Raw genomic sequence first — 25640 nt, forward strand, 5'->3', positions numbered from 1 at the left:
TCCCTGTAGAAGCAAGGCCTAATTTCCAGAGCTCCTCAGGAGAGCTCATGCAGCTGAAACGAGAGGCTGGAAACGCTAAGTATAACCGCTTGAAGCAGTGCTGACAGCTTCTTGCTGAACGAAGGTCCTGATTATATAACGAGGCTGCTTGGGGAAGGAAGCCTGGTGCCTGTTCAGATTTTGCAACAAAAAGAAAAGAAAGAAAAAGGAAAAACAAATGAAGAAAGTTAAAACTGCCCTCCTTAATCCTCACTTACTCATTCTTTGGGTAAATATTTATTGAGCCCCTACTTTGCACTAGGTGCTGTTGTGGGTGCTGGGGATATCCTAGAGATTCAGACCAAATTCCCTGCGTGGGGAAAGCTGACATTCTAGTGTGGGGAGAGAGACTATAAACCAAATAGATTGGCAAAATATATAGCAGGTCGGATGAAAATAAGTACAAAGAAGAGAAATAAAACAAGTAGAGAAAATATTTTTAGAGTGGGAGGGAAGGGAGTCAGAAAAAGCTTCCTTGCAAAGATGACATTTGAGCAAATATTTAAAAGAGTGAGAGACTGAGCCACGTAAGTGCTGAGGGCTGAGCCTTTCAGTCAGTGGGAACTGGAAGTGCAAAGGCCCTGGGGTTGAATGGTGTTGCTATTAAAAAGGCACAAATAGAGACCCATAGTCCAGACTGGGAGCATTGCAGACACGATGGACAGAAGATGGTAACTCCCAGCAACTTGGAAACAAAAGCTGATGTAGTTGGGTTGGCAGGGGCTAGGAAACGACTTCTGAAAGGGAGGAAGGAAAAGAGATGGAGTCTGAGGGAAGTTGATTCATTCGTGCATTTTGGAGGTAGGCAGAATTCTAAGATTCCAGCCCTGTATAATCCTCAGGACTGTGACTGTGATGGATTTGACTCCTGGAGTATTCCTATGATTAGGTTATGTTATATGGTACAGTTGATTTTAAGAAAGGGAGCTGAAGCTTGGGACTTCCCTGGTGAGCCAGTGGTTAAGACGCCTCACTCCCAGTGCAGGGGGCCTAGGTTCAATCCCTGGTTGGGGAATTAAGATTCCCCCATGCCAAACAGTGAGACCAAAACAAAAAAAAAAAAAAAGGGAGATTATCTTAGGTGACCCGTTAAAAGCAACTGCATTCTTCCTGAAGGCAGATATTTGAAGTGAGAAAGGTTCTCCATAGGCTTTGAAGTCTCCAGCCTCATCCCCTGCCATTCTCTTCCTCTCTCTTTGTGTAGTAGCCAACTGGCTTTCTTCCTCATCCTCAAACACACCAAGCTTGTTCACCTCAGGGCCTTTGCACTTGCTGTTTCCTCTGGCCCAAATCATCACATGCCTGGTCTCTTCACATCTTTCCAGTTTCTCCAGAAATATCACCTTTCAGAGACCTTTGCCAACCACCCCATCTAAGAAAGCCCTCACCAGGGACTTCCCTGGTGGTCCAGGGGTTAGGACTTCAAGCTCCCATTGCAGAGGGCATGGGTTCAATCCCTGGTCAGGGCACCAGATTGCCCAAGCTGCAATGAGAAGATCTCACATGCCACAATTTAAAAAAAAGATCCTGCATGCTGCAATGAAGATCAAAAAATCCTGCATCCCGCAACTAGGACCTGCTGCTAAGCCACTTCAGTCGTGTCCAACTCTGTGCAACCCCATTGACAGCAGCCCACCAGGCTGCCCCGTCCCTGGGATTCTCCAGGCAAGAACACTGGAGTGGGTTGCCATTTCCTTCTCCAATGCATGAAAGTGAAAAGTGAAAGTGAAGTCGCTTAGTAGTGTCTGACCCTCAGCGACCCCATGGACTGCAGCCTTCCAGGCTCCTCCGTCCATGGGATTTTTCAGGCAAGAGTACCGGAGTGGGGTGCCACTGCCTTCACCAGCAACTAGGACCAGGTACAGCCAAATGAAAAGTTTTAAAAAGCCCTCTCCCCCCACAAATCTATTTATCTGCCTTTTAAAAAATCTCTTCATAGCATGTATTATTCTCATATTTTATTTGATTTATTCATTTACTTGCTGCTTATCTTTTCCACTGGAATATAAGCTCCAATACTGCAGAAACCACATCTTCCTCTATCTCAAAGAGTTTAGAAAAGCTCTTGGAGCATGGAAGACGCTCAATAAATATCCGTTGACTGAATGATTGGAAAATTCCTCTGATTAGTCAGTGGTTGTTTTTATTTCTTCCAAGAGGTGTGGGGAAAGGACTGAAAAAGGAATAATTCATGGAAAAATGAAAATCTTAAGCTATAGCGAGACAGTCATTTGCATAATGACAAGCATCTGATTTTTAATATAATTCCACCTCCAAAGTAAAATGTTAGCTATTCAAATGAAGCCAGGCCCCATGAAAGGAGTCAAACAAACAGGAATCACAAGGATGGAAATCAAAATCCTTCTGTGGCTGACTCCCCCCAATCACAGAACAATTTTAGTTTTTGCCATCTAGAACTTGCCAGCTATTCCAAACACTGTTAGCTATCTAATCCAGCACCCAGCCCCAACTTCTTTCTCCCTGACCTCCTCACTCTCTAAGAGATGGGAAAGTCAAGTAGTCATTTTCCCAGACTGTCTTGAAGACCTACTTCTGTCCAGTGAGATGAAATGGAAGAAATCTAAAGATAATCAGGGAATGCCTTCACCTCCCAGAAATAGGAACAGAGGTTACTGATCAGGCCATAGCCCTTCTTCCTGCTTTGAATGTCACCATGATGGCTGGAGTTGTAGCAGCCATCTTGTGACCATGAGGAGAAGGCCCAGAGAATCAGAGATTAGCCCTTACATTAGTGAGCAGCTTTATCATCGTCCAAAGATGACTACCTGTAGAATTCTTGATAAATGAGAAAAGTAAATCCTTATTAAGCCACAATAGTGAGGTTTTCTGTTAGCTCCAAGCAAAAATCATTTCCTACCATTATACCAGCTGTGTGGTTACAGACAGATCCATGTGAGTGAACAAAATTGTGTCTTTTGTCTAAGCAGTTTCATATCCAGGCTCTGATTTTATCATCACAATATTCCTTAGAGTTTGGATGAGCAGACTCTAGTTTCCCCATCTGGTAGATAAAAACTCTGAGATTCAAAGGGGTGAGTGACTTGCCAAGCATCACACAGCTATGTGTTGAAACTTGAGACTCAGAACTACGACTTGGACTTCCAAATTCCTAGTTCAATGCATAGAAAGACAAGAATCTATAATATAAAATAGGATCCCTTAAAAGAAAACATTCATTGTAAACCTCTGTTTGATGGCTTTAGACCAACAGAAAACTGTCATAAGCCAATTAGAAACCCAGGACTCAAGTAGTCCAATCTCAGAAGAGTATAGTCAGTCCTCCACATCCGCAGGTTTTTCCTCTCCAGATTCAACCAATCATGAATCCACAGGCAGAACCCATGAATTTGAGGGCAGACTGTATTCACTCACTCTACTAGGTCATTTTATATATGAGACTTGAGCATCCAAGGATTTTGGTATCTGCACCAGCTCCAGGAACCAGTTTCCCTCAGATGCTATATTGTGGTCAGAGTAACACTGTCCATCAGTCATAAAGAAATTGCTAAGTAACTCAAGGTCCTTATTTTTTAATAACAACCTCGTGGTCTCTCTCTCTCTCTCTTTTTATGGGGGTGAGGGGAGGGGTGCTGTGCCATGTGATATGCAGGATCTTAGTTCCCCAACTAGAGACTGAACCCATGCCCCCTGCAGTGGCAGTGGGGAGTCTTAACCCCTGGACTGATCAGGGAAGTCCTAAGGTCCTTATTTACTTTTACTATAAAGGATGATTCACAAAAATATTTCTTAAAATTCTCCTTTCCTCCTGATCCACGTTCCTCCCCCTTCACACCTCCTCTCCTTCCTTCAGACTCTCCTGAACCCTCTCCCAGACTCCCAGGTCTTTCTCCCTGAGCCAGTTGCTACTTTATTATCTCTCAGCCCCAAATCCATCCTTCTTTGCCCTGCTTCAAGATACTAGAGCTGGCCCCAGGAACATTTCTTTTCTTTCTTTCTTTCTTTTTCTTTCTTTTTTTTTTTTTTTTTTACTTTTTGGCTGCACCCTGAAGCCCGAGGGATCTTAGTTCCCCCATCAGGGATTGAACCTGCACCCCCTGCATTGGAAGGTGGAGTCTTAACCACTAGACCGTTGGTGAAGTCCCTCCATGAGTATTCTCCTCTGACAGCTGGTAGGACGTTAGGCTCTGTACATAGAGGGCAGAAAGTTGGCAGTCCCGCTCTTTCATTCAGAGCAGAAGCCCAGCTGCTCTCACACCAGCGTCAGCAGTGCTCTGGGTCCTGTCCTCCTTGCCTGGCAGCCTTGAAGGGTGCCCACCCTCAGGCCACACTCTCCCCACCCAGAGGGTTGTTTACAGAGAACAGTTCAAACCCTCCAGCAGCGGGGGGTTGTACATATGTACCAGCCAGAGCCTTCACCTTCTGACACCTCTTCAATCCAGCAGACTCTGTTCTTGTGATCGCCAGACCCTCTTTTAAGAATATCAGCCCCTGGGAGGAGGCAGGAACTGTAATCCCTTCATTACCCCCTTTCCCTCAGCTGTTCCTTTGTACCTGCTACTTCTGGACCCCTAGAGTCTTCTATTATCACCTCCCTTCTTTTTTTTTCAATTTGGCCACACCACGCAGCTTGCAGGATCTTAGCTCCCTAACCAGGGATTGAACTTACACCCTCAGTAGTGAAAGCAGAGTCCTAAGCACTGGACTGCCAGGGAAGTCCCTTCTTTTATCCCTTTAGTTTGTTAATTCCCGTTTCCTGGTTAACGATTCTTTGTAGTCACCATTCCCAGTTCAAATGACTGATGACATTTCTGTTTTCTGGTTGGACTTCGATACAGAACTAGCTGTGGGAATGATTCCAGGACACAGACCCTGAAAGATGGGTTTCTGAGATTATGTTGGTCTTGTCCTTGGGGTTGAGGGCAGTGCAGGACATGTTGGCAATGTGTAATATATACACTCATATTGTTATTTAGTCTCTAAGGCAAGTCTGAAACTCCAGTACTTTGGCCACCTGATGGGAAGAGCTGACTCATTTGAAAAGACCCTGATGCTGGGAAAGATTGAGGGCAGGAGGAGAAGGGGACGACAGAGGATGAGATGGTTGGATGGCATCAGCGACTCAATGGACATGGGTTTGGGTGGACTCCGGGAGTTGGTGATGGACAGGGAGGGCTAGCATGCTGTGGTTCATGGGGTCGCAAAGAGTCGGACACAACTGAGCGACTGAACTGAAGTCAAATCTGACTCTTTTGTGAGCCCATGGACTGTAGCCTGCCAGGCTCCTCTGTCCATGGGATTTCCGAGGCAAGAATACTGGGGTAAGTTGCCATTTCCTCCTCCAGGGGATCTTCCTGACCCAGAGATTGGACCCACATCTCCTGAACTGGCAGGTGGATTCTTTACCGTGGAGCCATGGGGGAAGCCTGTACACACATTCAGGGCTGCGTACTTGTTTTATCCTTTCCCCCTTGCAAGCAGATCACAGATCCAGACATTACTTCAGGTAGGCATGTGACTCCTGTGGAAGAAGATACAAAAGCCTTTAGGTTTTATCTTTTTGTCTTCCCAAACGCCCAGTTCTTTGGTTCTAGGACCATAAACTCAAATGCCCACATGAACCAAGCTAAGTAAAATAAATGAGTTAAACAGGGCAGGTGCAGGCCAGCAGGGAGTGGTAGGGACTGTGATAAACTGGAGGAGTCACGATTTGCTTAATGGCATTCAGGTTTCATTGTTTTTTAAATTTTATTATTATATTTATTTTTGGCTTTCTGGGTCTCTGTTGCTGCACATTTTGTTGTTCAGTCACTAAGTCATGTCTGATTCTTGGCGACTCCCTGTTGCTGCACACAGGCTTTCTCTAGTTGCCGCAAGCAGGGGCTACTCTTCAGAGAATAGCTTAGTTATCCAGCAGCGTGTGGGATCTTCCCAGGCCAGAGATTGAACCTGTGTCCCCTGCATTGACAGGTGGATTCATAACCATTGGACTACCAGGGAACTCCCTAGATTTCATTGTTAAGGAGCAATCCTGGGGAACAGGTAGGTGTGTCCCCAGATTGACTGAGACTTCAGAAAAGCATAAGGGAATCAAGGCTCAAAATAGAAATAAATTTGAGCAGTAGAAAAAGGAAAGGGAATTACTGTGGGAGATGCCTGTCACCTAGATCTTCCTTTCTGCGTTTGGGGAATTCCCACAATCTGAGTCTTCATAAGAAACAGCAGCTACCTCACCTCATCAATGCCAATAGATAATTTTTAAATAATTAAAACTAAAACTCTGAATGCTTGTTATTTCTTCAACACACTTCACATATATTCTGTCATTTAATTCACACACCTCTAGGGGAGCAGGCACAATTATCATCCCCATTTTACAGATGAGCAAACTGAGGCACACATGGTGCCCAGGGGTGCACAGATCATAAGTGACAGAGCCTGGATTTGGACCCACTTAAACTGAGAGCCAAAGAATTGATGCCTTTGAAGTGCGGTGCTGGAGAAGACTCTTGAGAGTCCCTTGGACAGCATGGAGATCAAACTAATCAATCCTAAAGGAAATCAACCCTGAATATTCATTGGAAATTATGCTGAAGCTGAAGCTCCAATACACTGCCCACCTAATGGGAAGAGCAGACTCATTGGGAAAGACCCTGATGCTGGGAAAGGTAAAAGTCAGGAGGAGAAGGGGATGGTAGAGGATGAGATGGTTGGATGGCATCACTGACTCAATGGACATGAATTTAAGTAAGCTCTGGGAAATGTTGAAGGACAAGGGAAGCCTGGTATGCTGCACTCCATGGGGTGGCAAAGAGTTGGACACAACTGAGCGACTGAACAAGCCTGGCTCCAGAGCCTGTGTGCTTAATGCCTTGCCTAGCTTCCAGCAAGGGTGTGAGAGTGTGACAGAGCTAGACCAACTAGGCTTTGTGAGGTTTTTCTGTTTTGTTTTTTAATGAGGACCATTTTTAAAGTTTGTATTGAATTTGTTACAATGTTACAATATTGCTTCTGTCGTATGTTTTGGCTTTTGGCATGCAAGGCATGTGGGATCTTAGCTCCCTAACCAGGGATTGAACCCACAACCCCTGCATTGGAAGGCAAGGTCTTAACCACTGGACCACCAGGGAAGTCCCTTGACCAACTAGACTTTGAGTTGAGAACTCCTGACCTGAAGAAGCGGCGACAGGAGGAAGCTGTCCTGGTGGTGGCAGCAGCAGCCAGTGTCCAGAGCATCGAGGTCCAGCAATGCTGGCCTCATCAGGCTGATGTTGCGGCACGCTTCTCTCTGTCTGGACATCCTCAATCGTGTGGGGAGTATGTTTTTGCAGCTTCTCAACAACTCTGTGAGCATCATTGGCGTTGTTTCAGTAAATTCCTTTTCAGCTTGAAGCAGCTAGACTCTGTCTCCGCAGCTCACATCCAGGTACCCTGACTGGTACGGCTTTGTTTGATGCACACCTGTGCTCCGTGGTTGCTGCACTTACAGTAAGCTCCCTCCAGACTTGAGCTTCTTTGAAAGAGATTTCTGGTCTTTGCGACTCACCCATTGCAGATTCAGATTTCGGAGGCCGTTCCAGGAAGAGACCGAGGCTGCAAGGTAAACTCTGGCTATGGAATAACCACACCTGTTCTGGGGACAGCGGCCAGGACCGCAGAGGATAGTAAAGTTTGGACTCAGTATCTTGAGCTGATCCAGATGAGGGTTTTTTTTAATCACATTTCATCATTATTAAAAATTAGCTCTGTCATTAGCACACCAAGCTATTGACTCAAATCCATCCCACCATCTGGAAGGGGCTTCTGCAAACAGCATGGGGCCCAGATGGATTTGTTAGGAGAGTTGTGAGCAGAGATCAGCTGAGAGGGAGGGAACAACAGATTGAGAAAGAGAAGCAAAGTGACAGACAGAGACAGAGAGTGAGGAAGAGAAACAGAGTGGGATCCACTTGCCATTTGCCCATTTTATAGAGGTGGACACTGAGTCCCAGAAGAGGCGATGTGACAAGCTGGCTTAAGGCCAGGCCTTCTGATTTCATAGCCTTCGGAGGTAGACCTGCTGTTTATGCATGATCAGTAATGATGCCCTTTCTCTTTTGAGAGGAGAACCCAGATTTTCCTTTGGGAACTATAGCTCTCTTCTTCCGGTCAAGATATTTAGACATGGATGACCCCGCCCACATGGCCACATGACCCAAGTCTGGCCAATCAGTTTCACAGGGAGGGTTCTAGGATAAACATGTAACCCAGTTTCTGCCAATGGGAGTCAGGCTTGGGAATTTTGCTGGAAGTTTTGGGAACGTTATTACATTCCTTGCCCCTGGGAAGTCCAACCTGTTAAAAAATAACCCTGGTGTATTAGTTGGGTAGTTTGGGAAGCAAACGCTCAGATGAGGTCAGGAGAGAAAGAGACTTATTGGCAGTCACCCCTCTGAAAGACAGATGTGACGGGAAGCAGGAGTGGAAAGAAGCTTTCAGACCCTCATGGAGATCTGACCACACAGTGCAATAGCATAAGCACTGGGAAGAAATGACGAAGCCCTAACCTTACCACCTGACTGGGACCACCTGGGATCAGCAAAGCCTGGTCTCAAAAACTCGGGCAGACCTTGCGGGAGCCACATCTGGGGGCTGTCAGCTAACTGCACTGTGGTGCTGAAGGCAGACTCCTCCTTGAAAGGAGATCTATAGCACGCCTCCTAGTGGGGACACATGAAACTGCGGGTGGACTTCTTGCCCAAAAGTGACTCCAGTGCAGAGGACAGCAGACCCTAGGTGAGATGCAGGGAGGGCACTGAGGACATTGTTTGAGTTCCTGGATCCAGCCATGCTTGAAATCCATCCTTGGGCTTTGAAGTTGCATTAAACAATAAAGTCTTCCCTTTTAAGATGTGTCAGAGTTCTGTCACTTGCACTCCAAGACTAACATTCTTAATCAAGGCAGCTTCTTTAAGTTCAACATGAATATCTTAGTTAACAGAATCCCATTGAAACATCTCCACAGATCAAACTGTCTGAGCTGGAGACCATAGCTGTTGGGTCAACATGTTCTATCCCCTCAGCCCTAGTGATTGGGTCAAGGATCGTCACAGAAGCTGTTATGATGGAGCTCTACCAATTTTAGGAAATTGCATTCACATTCCTATCTCTAAAACATTTTCAGAAATTAACAATTAAGTGATTAAAATGCAATGCCAATTTTTTTTCCTCATTGATGGTCTCTTATTAGGAAGTGGATAATTACATTTCTCAAAGTATACAGTTTTGGGCTTCTCTAGTGGCTCAGTTCAGTTCAGTTCAGTTCAGTTCAGTCTCTCAGTCGTGTCCGACTCTTGGCGACCCCACAAATCGCAGCACGCCAGGCCTCCCTGTCCATCATCATCTCCCGGAGTTCACTCAGACTCATCTCCATCGAGTCAGTGATGCCATCCAGCCATCTCATCCTTGGTCGTCCCCTTCTCCTCCTGCCCCCAATCCCTCCCAGCATCAGAGTCTTTTCCAATGAGTCAACTCTTCACATGAGGTGGCCAAAGTACTGGAGCTTCAGCTTTAGCATCATTTCTTCCAAAGAAATCCCAGGGTTGATCTCCTTCAGAATGGACTGGTTGGATCTCCTTGCAGTCCAAGGGACTCTCAAGAGTCTTCTCCAACACCACAATTCAAAAGCATCAATTCTTTGGTGCTCAGCCTTCTTCACAGTCCAACTCTCACATCCATACATGACCACAGGAAAAACCATAGCCTTGACTAGACGGACCTTAGTCGGCAAAGTAATGTCTCTACTTTTGAATATACTATCTAGGTTGGTCATAACTTTTTTCCAAGGAACAAGCGTCTTTTAATTTCATGGCTGCAGTCACCATCTGCAGTGATTTTGGAGCCCCAAAAAATAAAGTCTGACACTGTTTCCACTGTTTCCCCATCTATTTCCCATGAAGTGATGGGACCAGATGCCATGATCTTCGTTTTCTGAATGTTGAGCTTTAAGCCAACTTTTTCACTCTCCTCTTTCACTTTCATCAAGAGGCTTTTTAGCTCCTCTTCACTTTCTGCCATAAGGGTGGTGTCATCTGCATATCTGAGGTTATTGATATTTCTCCCGGCAATCTCGATTCCAGCTTGTGCTTCTTCCAGTCCAGCGTTTCTCTTGATGTACTCTAGTGGCTCAGTGCTGAAGAATCCACCTGCCAATGCAGGAGACATGGGTTTGGTCCCTGAATCAGGAAGATCCCACATGCCACGGAGCAACTATTGAGCCACAACTATTGAGCCTGGGCTCTAGAGCCTGGGAGCTGCAAATACTGAAAGCACACGGGCCCTAAAGCCTGTGCTGTACAACGAGAGAAGCCACTGCAATGAGAAGCCCTCGCACCACGTGTAGAGAGTAGTCCGCGCTCTCTGCAACTAGAGGAAGGCCCACGCAGCAACGAAAACCCAGCACAGCCAACAATAGACTTTTAAATATATATGTACACATTTTTCTTTGAGATTCAATAAATCAGTTGAAAGTAGTGGCCAAGAGCAGAGGCCACAAGCACCACCCCCCGGGTTTGAGCTCAGCTCCAGCACTCTCTGGCTGCATGACCTTGGGCAAGTCATCTGGACTTTGCGCCTGTATTTCTTCATCTGTAAAGTGGGGGACATGATAGCATCCACCCCAGGGACCTGGCAGGAAGTTAAATGAGTTGCTGCCTGTAAACGTGCCTAGGATACTGACTGCCATATAATGAGTGTTACATGTAAACATTATCATCTAAAATGTTTTTAACATCACCCTTAAATGTTTCCGTTTTCCCAGATTAGACCTTGGTACAGAAACAAAGGCTGGTCCCCACCCCCCATGGTTTGGAGGGAGCCGGTGAGCAGACCAAGGGGCCGCCACCACCTTCTGTTTGTCTTCCTGTGAGGAAAAAATATGCAAACAAAGATGAAGCTCTATAACCCAATTTGAGCATCTCATTACAATTACATAATGCTATTTGCCGGCTTTGTGTTCTATTTGGCAACTTGTTAAAGTAATTGAACAAAATACAACTAATGAACAATTATAATGAAGTTCTTAATTAGGTCCTTGAAACACTTGATATGGAAAATATTTCAGATGCTTAAGAAAAAAAACAGTACTCAAGTGAGGTGAGGCAGATTCAGAAATCGGAGAAAGCTATGGACGCTTTCTCTGGTTTGTAATGAAGAAAGTGCCCCCAAAGCACTGTCTGACATTGAGAGGCTAATTTAAATGAGATAGTGGATATGAGTGCCTAGCCCAAGGCATGACACATAGTAAGTGTACAAGAAATATTAGTTCCTTCTATCCTTCTAGCAGGAAGGTCAGTGAAGGGTAAACAATGTCATCTCTTGCTGTCTATGGGAGTTTTTTTTCCAACTTTTATTTTATTCTGGAGTATAGTTGAGTTACAATGCTGTTTGTTTTAGGTGTACAACAACATAATTCTGTTACATATAGACATACATCTATCCTTTCTCCGGTTCTTTACCCATATAGGTTATGACAGCATGTTAAGTAGAGTACCCTAGGCTTTATAGTAGGTCCTTGTTGATTATTTTATAGATAGTAGTATGTATATGTCAATCCCAACCTCCTAATTTATCCCTCTTCCCCACACCTTTCCCCTTCGGTAATCAGATGTGTGTTTTCTAAGTCTGTGAGTCTGTTTCTGTTTTGTAAATTAGTTCATTTGTATCAAATTCTAGATTCCACATCTAAGTGGTATCATATGATATTTTCGATTCTCTGTCTGACTCACTCTGCTTAGTGTGAGCATCTCTAGGTCCCTCCATGTCGCTGCCAATGGCGTGATTTCATTCTTTTTTTTCCTGCCGTCTGTGTCTTATGGGCCCTCATGGGGAACTCAATAGTGAAGAACCCTGGCAGACCCTCGCTTCAGCTAAGGGATTGCTCTGTATAACATTTTCATTGTTTATCCATGTTGTAGCAAGTATCAGAATTGTATTCCCTTTTGTAGCTAAATATATTCCACTGCATGGATAGGTCACATTTTGTTTATCCATTCATCTGTGGGTTTTTTTTTTTTTTGGCTATAGCATTCCACTTGCAGGATCTCAGTTCCCTAATCAGGGGTTGAACCTGGGCCACAGCAGCAAAAGCTGGGAATTCTAACCACTAGGCCACCAGGGGACTCTCTGCATTCATTTGTTGATGGACGTTTGGATGTTTCTACCTTTTGGTTGTTGGGAGTAACGTTGCTGTAAACAGGACTTCCCTGGTGGTCCAGCGGCTAAGACTGTGCTGTCAATGAGCAAGCCTGGGTTCAATCCCTGGTCAGGGAACTAGATCCTGCATGCCACAACTAAGACCCAGTGCAACCAAATAAACAAAAATAAATAATTTTTTTAAAAAGGAAAAAGAAATCCTTCCTTAAAAAAATATATTCCTATGAACATTGGTGTACAAATACCCATTTGTGTCTCTGCATTCAATTCTCTGGGGAACATATCTAGGAGCAGAATTTCTGGGCCATACAGTAACTCTATGGCTTCCCAGGTAGCTCAAATGGTAAAGAATCTACCTGTCATAAAGGAGACCCTGGTTCGATCCCTGGGTCGGGAAGATTCTTTGGAGAAGGGCATGGCAACCCACTCTAGTATTCTTGCCTGGAGAATTCCATGGACAGAGGAGCCTGGCAGGCTACAGTCCATGGGGTGGCAGAGTCAGACATGACTGAGTGACTAACATTTTTACTTTCACATGGTAACTCTATTTAATTTTTTAACGAAATGCCAAACTGTTTTCCAAGGGCCATTTTATATTCCCACAGCAACGCATGGGGTTCTGATTTTTCCAAATCCTCACCAAAGCTCAATTTCTGTACACACCAGATAAACTCAAGTAAAAACCACACAAATCAAGACACAGAACATTTCCTGCACCCCAGAGGCCACCCTTGTGGCCATGCATATTGGTAAAAAGCTCCGCAGTAGCCAGGGCTGACAACCATACCCGCAAGTCCTCCAAACTCGCTCTCTGGGAAGGCTGGCTGATTCCCAACCTAAAAATAAACCTCAGGTCTGAAGATGGAATATTAAAAGTGACATTGTCACCTTGACAGAGTGGCTAATAACGCCATGGCGGGCAGAAGCCCATCGATCATGGGCTGCTGCCTTCCGCTGGGGAGCTGAAGAAGACTCTGGGATGCAAAGGGGAATACAGATGGGATTCAGGGCACGACGGAATGGATGCCCGGCTGTCCATGCCCCAGAACGGAAATTGCCACCCGCACCTCCCCAGACCTCTCTGCCCAAACCGCAAACGTGAAATCTAGCAGCGAGGCATGAGGGCTGACCTTCTCGAATTCAATTTGCAAGGTCAACCATGCAAGAACCCCGGCCTAATAGAATTGTCACATCTGCGTCGCAGTCATTTACAACGTGCTCTTGCCGGGTCTGAACATGAAAGCAATTATGTGATACATACTTTGGCAAGAACCTGAAGTCCCCATCAGAGGGAGAGAGACACTGTGGAGTCAGAGAGTTTGGGGTTTTTTGTTTGTTTGTTTGTTTTAAAGAAAGAACTAACAGAAAAAAGCCATAAAAACACATTCATTAAGAAAATTTGAAAATTTCCAGTTCTCCAGAAATCACATATGAAGACCTAAGAGTCGGAATTCTTTTGAAAGCTCCATTGTCTTAAGAGTATAAATATAGCATCCTCTGAAAAACCCACAATTTCAATCAAGCTGGAATAATGGGAAAGACCATTCACAGAACGTTGTCTTTTAAAATTTCATGACACATGAATTGATTCTCTTCCAAATCTAATCAGAGGCTCAAGCATATGAGAGGGTTTGTGATGGCATCAAAGTGGCTTGGAACTGTACATGGCAATTGATCTTTTTCACTGGAGTGTGATTTTTTTTTAATCAATCTAGACAGTCAGGAACCACCTCTCCCCAAAAGAGAACTACCCAAAAAAAAGGCCACATAACAAGGTTTTGCTTATCAAAAGAGGGATTCTCCCTATTCTTTGGGGAGTCCTTTCCAAAAGGTTCAGCCAGAAGGTAGGGACCAGCATCAGAAGCCAGTCTGCCTGTGTGACCTTGGGCAAGTTCCTTGAACTTGGTGCCTTATTCCCCATCTGCAAAATGGGGATAATGATGCTATTGACCTTCCAGGCTCGTAGTCAGGATCATGCCCTTGGAACAATGCCCAGCACATTATAAGAACCATAGCAATGTTGGCTGTTATTAGCATCAGCCAGCCTAAGGCTCAAATAAATGGCTCCAGCCCCTGAAGCCGTGGTCCTAAATCCTGTCCATTGTAGAAGGACAGCGGGACAGATCGCCCAGCAGGAGTCACAGCCCTTGGCCACCAGGACAGCCCAGACTGATGAGAAATAAGCTCATTGCCTTTGGCAACTGGCACCGGGTTCGGCCGTCAGTACACAGAGGGGACCCGGGCGGTCATTATCAAAGCTGCAGGCGCACCGTCTGCTTGATGCGGTGTGACATTCATCAGCCCCTTCCAGCCCAGCCTGAGTGGGAAAGGAACACCAGCCACTTCCTCATGCATGCCTTTTCTCAGTTCCCTGTTACCACCAGTGATCCATAAGCATCACTACATGCTGAGGACCTACATGGGGACCACTGACTGGGTCCCAGAGGGCATCGTCCCAACTCTCCTAGGAAATATTGCCAGGAAAGGGGCTCTGGGTGCACACTGTTTAGGGAGGCTACAGCCAAGCTGCCTAGAGTCAAACCCCAGTTCTATCCCCTATTAGCTTAATGGCCTCAGGCAAGTTAACCTTGGTGCTTTAGTCTCTATTCTGAGGAAACGGGGGCCATAAAAACATCTTCTTCACAGGGTAGTCATGAGGATTGAAGGGGCTGATACTTTGATCACCTAAGCACGCAAAGAAGGTTTGTTGTATGAGTGCTTTCTTTGTTTTTTGTGTTTTTTTTTAAGTGTTCAGCGTACACACTGGAGTTTGTAGAAATCTAGTTTAGTTCTCAGTAAACTAAGTGAATTGCTTTCATGAACCCCCACACCCCTAAGGACATCAAGTTAATTTCAGTCACACGTGGGAGTTCTCCTCTCTCTCCAGGGTCATGCATAACTCTGGGCAGGAGTGTGTCTGGCCCCAGGAAGGGAAGAAGGGAACATTTTCTCATCAGCATCTCCTGCCACCACGGTACATGCTGAAGTGGCTTTCTTGCTCCCTGGATGACCTCTGGTAGAGCCTGGGATGGTGATGCTACAGACCTTGGAGGAGGGCTGCTTGGGGTCAAATGAATGGATGTCAAACCCTTAGAATGCTGTCCCGCCCGTCCATGCTAGAAGGTCCGTCTGTGTGAGCAGTATGACCAGTTGATTTCCAGAGAAGCTGGGAAATCTCCCAATTTCTAAATTAGATAAAGAATAAAATATGGGGACTTCCTTGGTGATCCAGTGGTTAAGAATACCTGCCAATGCAGGGGACACAGGTTCGATCTCTGGCCCAGGAAGATCCCACATGCTGTGGGGTGACTAAGCCCACATACCACAGCTGCTGAGCCCATGTGCCCCAGAGCCCATGCTCTGTAACGAGAGAAAGCACCGCGGTGAGAAACCCATGCACTGCAACTAGAGAAGGCCCCTTGACGCAACTAGAGAAGCCTGCACACACCAGCGAAATAGCACAGCCAATTTTTTTTTAAAATTAAAAAACCAAACAAAACATGGGAGTCGAACAAGACACATCTGTAGTCTAGATGTGAGCCCTCGGCCATTGGCTGGAGATGTCTGTTCCTTGTTGCCAAGTTTAGAACATGTTAGATAGTCTCATGTTACAGATGGAAAAGCTGAGGCCCAGGATGGTTGAGAAGCTTTCCCAGTATGACCCAGCTGGCCCAGCCAGGACTCGAACCCAGACAGTTGTCTTCCACAGTCAGTCCTTTTATGCCTGTGCTTCCTACTAATGGCTGTCACCATAAGACAGAGCAGGCTCCTGCTGTCCCCAGCTTCCCTCGGGCTACATCTGACCCTCTTCTTGCCTTCCCATCACCAGCTTTGGCCCTTCTTCAAAGGAGCTCTGGGGACTTCTCTGGTGGTCTAGTGGCTGAGACTCTGTGCTCCCAATGCAGGGGGGCCCATGTTCCATCCTGGTCAGGGAACTGGATCTCACATGCCACAACTAAGACTTGGAGTGGCCAAATAAATAAATAAAAATTAAAAAAATAATAAATAAACAAGTTCTGATTACTACTGCTATATAATTACCCAAAACTTAGTAGCGTAGAACAAAACGAATTTTGCTATGCATCATGGATTCCATGGGTCAGGAATTCAGGCAGGGCTTCACTGGGTGATTCTTCTGTTCCATGTGGTGTCAACTGAGGTCACTTGATGACATTCGTGTGGCAGAGGGCTGGTCCAGAGGTCAAGGCTGGCACCACTCATGTGCCTGGTGCCTTGGCAGGGATGGCAGTAACACTGGACTCTGCTGGAATTTTTGGCCAGAGCGCCTCCATGTGGCTTCCCTGGAGTGATGACCTTGAGGTCATCAGATTTCTCCACCAGCGTGGGAGAAGTGTCAAAAAATATTCTGCCATTTTTCTTGAACTACCACAAGTCCTGAGAGCCCTCTCTTCCTAAAGGAAATGCTAGCTCCAGGAATATTGCAATTTCGTAAGATGGATTTATCCCAGACAGAGTTGCCTCTCCCAAAGGTGACCTGCCTCGCTTTAAATCTGGCTGATGCTCAAAACCCAATTTTGATGTTTGCCGTCTGCGCAAATAAGTCTCATTTGTGTTCATTACACACAAACATTCAGAACCAGAGAAACAAATTTTTTTTCATTGAAAGTCTATTTGGGAACTCTTCCAGCCAAGATCCAGGTAATTCTTTAATTCTCTAGCCTTCCAGGCGTTATTGTAATAACGCCTTCATGTCCACCCACCTTCATCGCCACCAGCATGGCTAGTTCAGCTGAGAATGAGGCAGGACCTTAAGCTTGAAATCCAGCAACAGCTCTTCTCTCTGACCACGAATCCTGCCATTTCACAGATGCCCTGTAACTGCACTGAGTGGGGGTATTAGCATCATCAGGAAGCCATACTCACTGCCCCCTCTACCATCAGCACTGATTCTCCCAGGAGGGACCTCGCCTTCCCCACTCTCATCCCAGGTGGTCCCCATTGGGCTGGCTCCACACTCCAGCTGCAGGGGCGGTCACATGACCCAGCTGAATTATGGGGTCACTGTAGGATGTGTATACTACAGACAGGGGTCCAGACTGGCACAGCAGGACAGGCTTCCAAGGAGAGAGGGTGTGGGCATTTGGGGAGTGAAGAACTTCAGGGAGGTGAGACAAGATTTGACCTGCACAGTTTCAGTGCCTTTGTTCACTGGCACTTTTGTGATTTCTGCCTCCAGCCTCACTCCTGCCTCCCCCAGCCACAGCAGGTGGTCGTTTCTCTTCATCCCGTCTTGGGTGAGGAAACTGAGGCACAGAAAAAGGAAGTGACTGGTGTGACGTCAAGTGGTCGGAGGGGGTAAGGAGAGGAGGAAGAGGTGAATGGGAAAGAGAGAGAGGGCTGGAGAGGAGGGAAGGGGAGCAGGGGCCCCAGATGAGGGCTGGAGGAAGAGTGGCAGTGTGCCAGCCCCCCAGGAGGGCTGAGCCCACCAGCCCACATAGCTGAAGCCTCCCCCAGGCTGCAGAGGGCTCAGAGGGGGCCATTTAAATGTCAATCCAGCATCTCCCAGAACTTTAAGGACAAACATTAGATTTCAGAGCTTTACTTTGCAGAATTTATGTTATAGAAAAAGAGTACATGTCTGCCCACCACACTCCCATTTTCTTAATCTGGAAACCTATGTCACCAAGACCCAACTTGTTTTCTGAGCAACCTGAAATTCTGTGGTGCAGAGGAGGACTCCGGGAACAGGGAGAGAGACACAGGAGGTTAGAGAGACTCTCCTAGAGAAAGAAGGAAGCAGGGGGGAAAGAAGGAAAGGACTGGCCCCTGAGGAAAGATGCAAAGAAACAGAAGGGCTGGTTGCTGCTGCTTCTGCTTCTTAAAGGAAAGCCACATGCTCCTTCAGGACCCATCTCCCTCACGCTCAGTCCCAGTTACTAGGAGCAGCTAGTTCCACGCCTGCTGGCTAGTCATGTGACCCAGGCTTAGCCAATCAGCATATTTTCTCCTTCTGGCCACAGTGATTGGCTCAGGTTTGGGCATGTGCTCCAAATAGTCCAATGAGTTTCAACACAAGAATTCACGTTGGAACTACTATAGGGGGAAAAAATGTTTCTCCTCTCTCAGGCCTGTGAGGACATAAGCCTGGAGCTGTTAAGTATTCATCTGTTCCCGTGAGAGGAGAAGCCACCTGAGAATGTGGTTAACACAGAGGAAGGTAGGGCTGATATGAAGGCAGAGGACACTGATGACATCATGGAGCCCCTGGATCCAGCCATACCTGAAGCTAGTCCCAGCGCTTGAGGTTTCAAAACTGTGAGCCAATAATACCCTTTTTGCACTTCAACCAGTTTCGATTGGAGTTTCTGTTACTTGTAGCCAGGAAAATCCTGAGTTGTGATTGAAAAAAGCAAGCGGATGCCAAGAAGAATGAGACCACACTAAGCAGGTAAGTGGTGAGTATGAATGATGAGACCAGCAAGCTCAAAACCCAGAAAATGAAAAACTGGGTCCAAGCTGTGCCTTTCCCTCTCTCCAAACCCAGCTTGACTTGTGATTCGCAGTTCAAGTTAAGCAAAGAGAGAGTAGGAGGAAGCACAGGGAGGGCATCCTGAGATGAAGAAGCCTGGAAATTGTTCCAGGGCATAATGAATTGACTAACAACTGCTTCCCCCCTGGAAGTCATCTAATGAAATTATGAGACCATCCACTTACTGCTGTGACGGCCAAGAGCGCACTCCAAGATGATCAGCCGTGACAAGGAGCCAGTGCTTAGCTCATAATGTGTTTTAAATAATGTCTAAACGGGCTTTTGCTTTTCCGCTTGTGACAGCCTTCAAGGTCTGGGGACAAGACGGCAGCAGGCGTTTAGAACAAGTTTGTGCTGATGTCCGTGGCAGTTGTGCCTCAGAAAGAACCTCGGCTCATCAACGCAGTTCAAGCTTCCTGGCTAAATCCGACAGGCTCCCCATCACCCTGGCTGTGTGTTCAACATCTATTTGCTTCATGAACCAAAGCATTCTTGTGATCTGTGCTTGGGTGATGCTTGGGGTGACAGGGTGGTGTGGGGGGTTGGAGGAGGGCAGTTCCTTTTGCTCACCTGGCAGGGGTGGTAGGGATAGGTTGCTGGGTGGATGGAAGACTTTTCCAGAAATCAGCTTGCCAATTTTCTCCTTCCCTCCTCTTTCCTGTCACTCTTGGGAGGTGACCAGGAGCACAGAGCATGGCAGCCCTGCCAGGCTGTACTGCAGGTCCTAACGCTCCCTTGGAGCTGCTGCCAGGACACGTGTGTTGGGAGCTGGAAGGACAGGAGCCGAGAGGAAGGCTCAGGGCAGCTGGCCGGCAGGAGCTGGGGTTTTGAAGAGCGATGCCCAGGCCAAGGCACTCCACAGGAGAGCCAGCACGGCAGGCGACGGAGTGACTGTTGTTCCAGACCATCTGTCTCTCGTTAATGAAGTTGTCCGGCATGGCTTATTAATAAGGACGCGTGGGCTCAGCCAGCCTGGGACGTCTTGCTAGAACTAAAGGGCATGGCAATTAAGCTTTAACGACTCCTCAAACACAGTCAGTGTGAATGGGTTCCAAGCAGTGGGCCATAGGAGAGGGCTGAGGTGTCCCAGGCCTTACCTGAGCCCTGGGAGGAAGGCTGGCAGGCCGGCAGACCGGTCTTATGGGGGTGGTCAGCAACCAGGGGTCCTGACTGCTCACTCTCCCAACTCAGGGCTCACAGTTTGCCTTCCTGCTGACCACTTGCCCTCCTTCCTCCCCCACAGCATCCTCGCTGAGTCTGCAAAACCAGGTAGGCAGAATAACTGCCTCCCCCAGACACCACCCCCAGCGAAGGGTGCCTACATCCCAATCCCCAGAACCTGTGAAAACATTAGGTTACATGGCCAGCAGGGGTCGAAGGCTTCAGCTGGAATTAAGCTTGCTAATCAGCAGATGTTGGGGTTCCCAGGTGGCTCAGTAGTAAAGAATCTGTCTGCCAATGCAGGAGAGGCAGGTTCGATCCCTGGGTTGAAAAGATTCCCTGGAGAAGGAAATGAAAACCAGCTCCGATTTTCTTGCCTGGGAAATCCCATGGACAGAGGAGCCTGGCAGGCTACAGTCCATAGGGTTGAAAAAGAGTCGGACACAACTTAGCAACTAAACAACAATCAGTAGATGTTAAAATAGGGGGAGTATTATGGATTATTCAAGTGAGCCCAGTGTCATCACAGAAGTAGAAGAGGACGGCAGGGGTGTCCTACACTGCAGGCTTTGAGGATGAGGAGCCCCCGACCCAGGAGGCAGGCACCTCCAGAAGCTAGAAGGCAAGGGTGTCTCCTAGTGCCTCCAGAAAGAACAGCGCCTGCTGACACTCATTTCAGCCCAGTGAGACCTGCCTTCTGATCCCCAGAACTATAAATTCGTGCTATTTTAAGTGTGTGGTAATTTGTTCCAACAGCGAGAGGACACTAAAACAGGCATTCTTGGGAGAGATGGCCAGTTCTGTCCAGACTACTGCAATAAAGTGAGTCTCATGAAGCTTCTGATTTCCCAGCGTGAAAAAGACGCATGCTCAGTCGTGTCTCTTTGTGACCCCATGGACCGTAGCCCGCCAGGCTCCTCTGTCCATGGGATTCTCCAGGCAAGAATTCTGGAATGGGTTGCTATCTCCTCCTCCAGGGGATCTTCCTGACCCAGGGATCAAACCCATGTCTCCTATGTCTTCTGCACTGCAGGCAGATTCTTTACTGGCTGAACCATCGGGGAAGCCCTCGAACAAAGGTTATGTTTTCACTATACCGTAGTCTATTAAACTGTGTGACAGCATTATGTCTAAAAAATAATCCATGTACCTTAACTAAAAAATACTTATGGCTAAAAAATGCTAACTGTCTGAGCCTTCAGCAAGTTGTCATCTCTTTTGCTGGTGGAGGGTCTGAAGTACTGGGAGAATTACCAAAACGTGACACAGAGACACGAAGTGAGCAAACAGGACCAACAGATTTGCTTAATGCAGGGTTGTCACAAACCTTCAATCTGTTAAAAAACAAAAACAAAAAACCAGTATCTTCGCAGCACAATAAAACAGCTTACAATAAAAGGAGGTCTACAGGGATTTCCCTGGTGGCCCAATGGTTGGGACTTCGCCTCCCATGCAGGGGGTGTGGGTTCGATCCCCAGTCGGGGAGCTAAGATCCCACATGCCTTGTGGCCAAAAAAACCAAAACATAAAACAGGAGCAAAATTGTAACAAGTTTAATAGTTTAAAAATGGTCCACCTCAAAAGAAAAAAAAAAGCCTTGAAAAAAAAAGAGGTCTGTACACAAATGTAATAGGCCTCACTTAAAACCTCTCCAGACTCTACCCCACCTCCCCAGTGCAACACCTCCCTCCTCCAAAGCAAGGGGTAGCCTGTGACCAGTTCTGGCCCCTGACGCATAAGCAGGTGTGCACTGGGCGGGGTCTCCAGAAAAACCATTGTTTTGATGATAAAAGCTGAAAAGGGACAGGCTTTTTGCCTCTTACCCAGTCCTTATCTTGCCTGGGACACAGATGGGAGGCTGGAGGTGGGCAGCCCCATGGGAGGACGGTGGAGTCCAGGAGATGGAGGAGCTGGGCCCCTTCAGCCCATACACTCAAGAACAGCCTGCTTTCAACTTCCCATGACGTGAGAAAAATAAGCCCTGATGGGCCCGGCCTGGATGCTATGACACAGAGCCAGACACCATCCAAGGGACACACGTGTGGTCTTGCAATGGTGAAGGAGTGCCAACCAGAACCCGGCGGCTCTGAGCTCCAGCAGAATCCAGGGTGAGCATGTCCTCCCCTCTGGGGTGTGACCTCATGTTGTGAAGGGCTCTGGGGCTATTTGATCACCAGGCAGGTCTGCTACATACCAGGGGCCCAGGACACACTCCCACCATCTGGACCAAACATCTTGCTGGCCCATCAATACCAGCTTGACACCCTCAGATCCAGCACCCGCTGCAGAGAACGCACGAGCATGCCTGTGTGTGCGTATATACATATATGTTTATTGCATTAAATGCCTCGTAGCAATCTGCCCTGTTTTTATAATCCACAAGAGAAAAAAGGGTTCAAGAAAGTTTTCCACTGTGCTCAGTTTTAAAAAATACAAAAATGAACATCACGGCGACAAAACTGACAAGTACATTCAAAAGTACATCTGGCTGCTGGTGTGAGGGTCCTGGGCCCTCGGGCGGGGCTGTGCAGCGAAGCCATGTCCCTCGAAGCCCAGCAGCTCTGCCTTGGCAGGACCTGGGTGACCCACCACCTGGGGCTTGCCCACATTCCTGAGTGACACCCCTCATGGGGTGGACATTACCCACACCTTCAAACACCCACATACCACACACTTAATTAACATTAAAAAAATTTTAAACCACTCAAAAATCCACGAAATAAAGAGATCCTATTAAAACATGAAACCCAGTCATTCTCTAAAGGCAACTGGAGCTCGCTCTGTCTGCTGAGGGGTGCCAGGGCTGGGGTAACACACGGCTGCCCCAGGAGCTGCCCGGATTCCATCTGTGACACACAGACGGGACAGCGGTCAGCCCAGGTGCTGACGGTCTGCTATGAGATGCTGTAAAGTCACCCTGGGACGAGTCCCATGATGGGCAACACACCACAGTAGCCAGACGGGCCCTGAAGGATGGCAGCCAGAGCTGGGAGAAGATAAAGGGGAGAAAGAGATCAAAATGGACCACAGCATAAGGCTGCAAGCTGGTTGATCCCCAGAGCTGAGCTGACACAGGATGCCCACCGGCCCTGGACAGGGGACCGGGCATCAGCCGTAATGGTGCACACACAGGTGACCCCAGCTCATCCCTGCAAGTATGCGAAAACACACCCCCTCCAGATCACTGAAGGTCGGGATACCGCAATGCTGCGTGGAAGACTCGGGAACCCACCAAATGAACCTGCAGGGCAGAGAATGGTTCTTCCCTGGGCCTACGGACTTGGCTTGAACCCCTTTCCACAGAGCCGTAGGTTTCTAAGTAATTTCTTGAATGTACAAAAATGACAGTACAGGCGCGTGTGGCTGAGGGACATGCTGGCCAGCTCGGCTCAAAAGTCCTGCAGCTGAGGGATGTCCCGGTACAAATCCAGGGTCTCGGGATTCGAGAAGGCCCCTCGGTGCTCCACCGTCTTCCCAGCGATGATCTGTTTCACGGCCACTTCCACCTTCTTGCCGTTGAGGGTGTACTGCCAGTGGGGGGTAGGCAGGGGGGGCAAACAGAAAGACTGTTTAGACCCAAAGAGGAGGGACTTCCGTGGCAGTCCAGTGGCTAAGACTCTGCACTTCCAATGCAGGGAACCCAGGTTTGATCCCTGGTCAGGGAACTAGATCCCACATACCGTAACTAAGACCCAACACAGCTGAATAAGTCAATCATTAAAAATAAATATTAAAAAAGACAAAATCCCAGAATATCCTTGGTGGTCCAGTGGTTAAGACTTCACCTTCCAATGCACGGTGTGTGGGTTCAGTCCCTAGTCAGGGAGCTAGGATCCCACATGCCTCGGCCCCCAAAAGAGCAAAACATCAAATAGAAGCAACACTGTAACAAATTCAATAAAGACTTTAAAATGCTCCACATCAAAAAATCTTAAAGAAAAAAAAAAAAGAAAACCCAAAAGGGAAAAAAAAATTCCTTAGCTCTGATACCTGGGTACATCCAAGCCAAAAAGTCCATGACCTGGGACTCTGAGAGCAAGTCTTTCTCAGTGGGTGACTGCGGGCAAGTTCCTTAACCCAAGTTTATCTCCTCAAATGTAAAATGGGACCATGGCACCCACCCCAAGTCTGTGAGTTAACCCGCACACGGCTCTTGGGTGTGACTCACTATTACACTGCTTATTTATATTTACTTTCTTATACTATTTCATAATAGAAAGGCTAGCTTATTCCAGGACTGGACTGGCTTCCTGTGATTCCATCCCCAATCACTAAAAAGTGAGCGTCATCCAAGAGCCTCTCGAAACTTCCAGCCCATCTTCCCCCAGAACCGTCATCTGAATGAATGGGACCCTGCTTTTCCTATAATCGGATCTCCAAATGTTCAAAGCTCCCTCTGAAATTCATAGCACATGTGTTTCATCTTTAACTCCAATGGGCGTTTGGCAGCCATGCTGGCATGTTTAGGGGAAAGGAAAATTCTCAAACAAATACAGTTCTTTAATAACACAGCCAGTGCTCTGATCTCTCCCTGCACTGGCACTTTCTCTTCTTTTTAACCTGAGATGTAATTAAAATTTATTCACTGAAAACCTCTGTCAACGTGTGAACTAATTACGGGTCTGAGTGCAGGCTTACGAGAGACTGTCTGTCACTGGGGTGCCGTCAGTCCCTCTCGCCCAGAAATGCAAACGTCTCATGCAGTTTCTGTGCTTCTACGCACTAAAGCCCCAGTAGCGGCTCATGGGAGCTAACAACTTACATCTTCCATCGCTGACAAAATAAATAAGGTGTTGTTTTAGAAGAAATTCTGCTTCTGCTTCCTGGTGAGAAGGGTTGGGGGGAAGCAGAAGTTCCCCCAGCTCCTGCTGGAACCCCTCCTCTCTCCCACCCAGGAGGTAAGTCAGAGCCTCCAGTCAAGATGGGCCAGTACATCAGCCATGACCAGGGATGAAGACCTGCTGGGGCCAGGGCAGTTGTGGCCACCGGGCCTTCCAGCCAGACAGGTCTTCAGATGCCCACTTACATTCCCCTAGGTGAGACCAGATCCCCGGCTGGGACCTTGGCCATGGCCAGCCCCAAGCGCCATGGCCCAGGAGACGCTCTATACCAGCCCGGCGACACAGGGTGAATCTTCTCCTAAGTGCTTCGTTAGTTCAGACTGAGGGGATCTGAGAATGTGAGGGTGCCTGTAAAATCTCCAGGGACCCTAGACATGACCTCATAGGCCAGGAGTCATGACCCCACAGAAAGACAGAGGAGGAGAGAGCTGAGCTAGGTGCCTGAGAGTAAGTGGACAAGAGTCTGGCTGAGGATGGAAAAATAGGCTGGGGTCTTCCTCCATTTCCAATAAATTGCTCCACTAGTCTCATGAGCAGATCAGTTCAGTTCAGTCCAATTGCTCAGTTGTGTCCGACTCTTTGCGACCCCATGGACTACAGCAGGCCAGGCCACCCTGTCCATCACCAACTCCTGGAGTTTACTCAAACTCATGTCCATCGAGTCGGTGGTGCCATCCAACCATCTCATCCTCTGTCGTCCCCTTCTCCTCCTGACTTCAATCTTTCCCAGCATCAGAGTCTTTTCAAATGAGTCAGTTCTAAGCATCAGGTGGCCAAAGTATTGGAGTTTCAGCTTCAGCATCAGTCCTTCCAAAGAATATTCAGGACTGACTTCCTTTAGGATGGACTGGTTGGATCTCCTTGCAGTCCAAGGGACTCTCAAGATCTTCTCCAACACCACAGTTCAAAAGCATCAGTTCTTCAGGGCTCAGCTTTCT

General features: G+C 47.4%; 1 protein-coding gene across 1 annotated transcript in view; it reads right to left on the reverse strand.

Annotated features, from left to right (window-relative positions):
* Nucleotides 1-22171: 22171 nt before the first annotated feature.
* The window catches only part of AACS (acetoacetyl-CoA synthetase), a 54757-nt gene continuing 51288 nt past the window's right edge, over nucleotides 22172-25640 (reverse strand). The window contains exons 18-19 of the mRNA XM_069557398.1: nucleotides 23213-23388; nucleotides 22172-22847 (exon numbers count right to left, since the gene is read on the reverse strand). Of these exons, the coding sequence (XP_069413499.1) occupies nucleotides 23251-23388 (138 nt within the window). The 3' untranslated portion in view covers nucleotides 22172-22847; nucleotides 23213-23250. The remainder of the gene's footprint in view (nucleotides 22848-23212; nucleotides 23389-25640) is intronic.

The sequence above is a fragment of the Ovis canadensis genome, chromosome 17 (genome assembly GCF_042477335.2).
Source record: "Ovis canadensis isolate MfBH-ARS-UI-01 breed Bighorn chromosome 17, ARS-UI_OviCan_v2, whole genome shotgun sequence".
NCBI classification, from domain to species: Eukaryota; Metazoa; Chordata; class Mammalia; order Artiodactyla; family Bovidae; genus Ovis; species Ovis canadensis.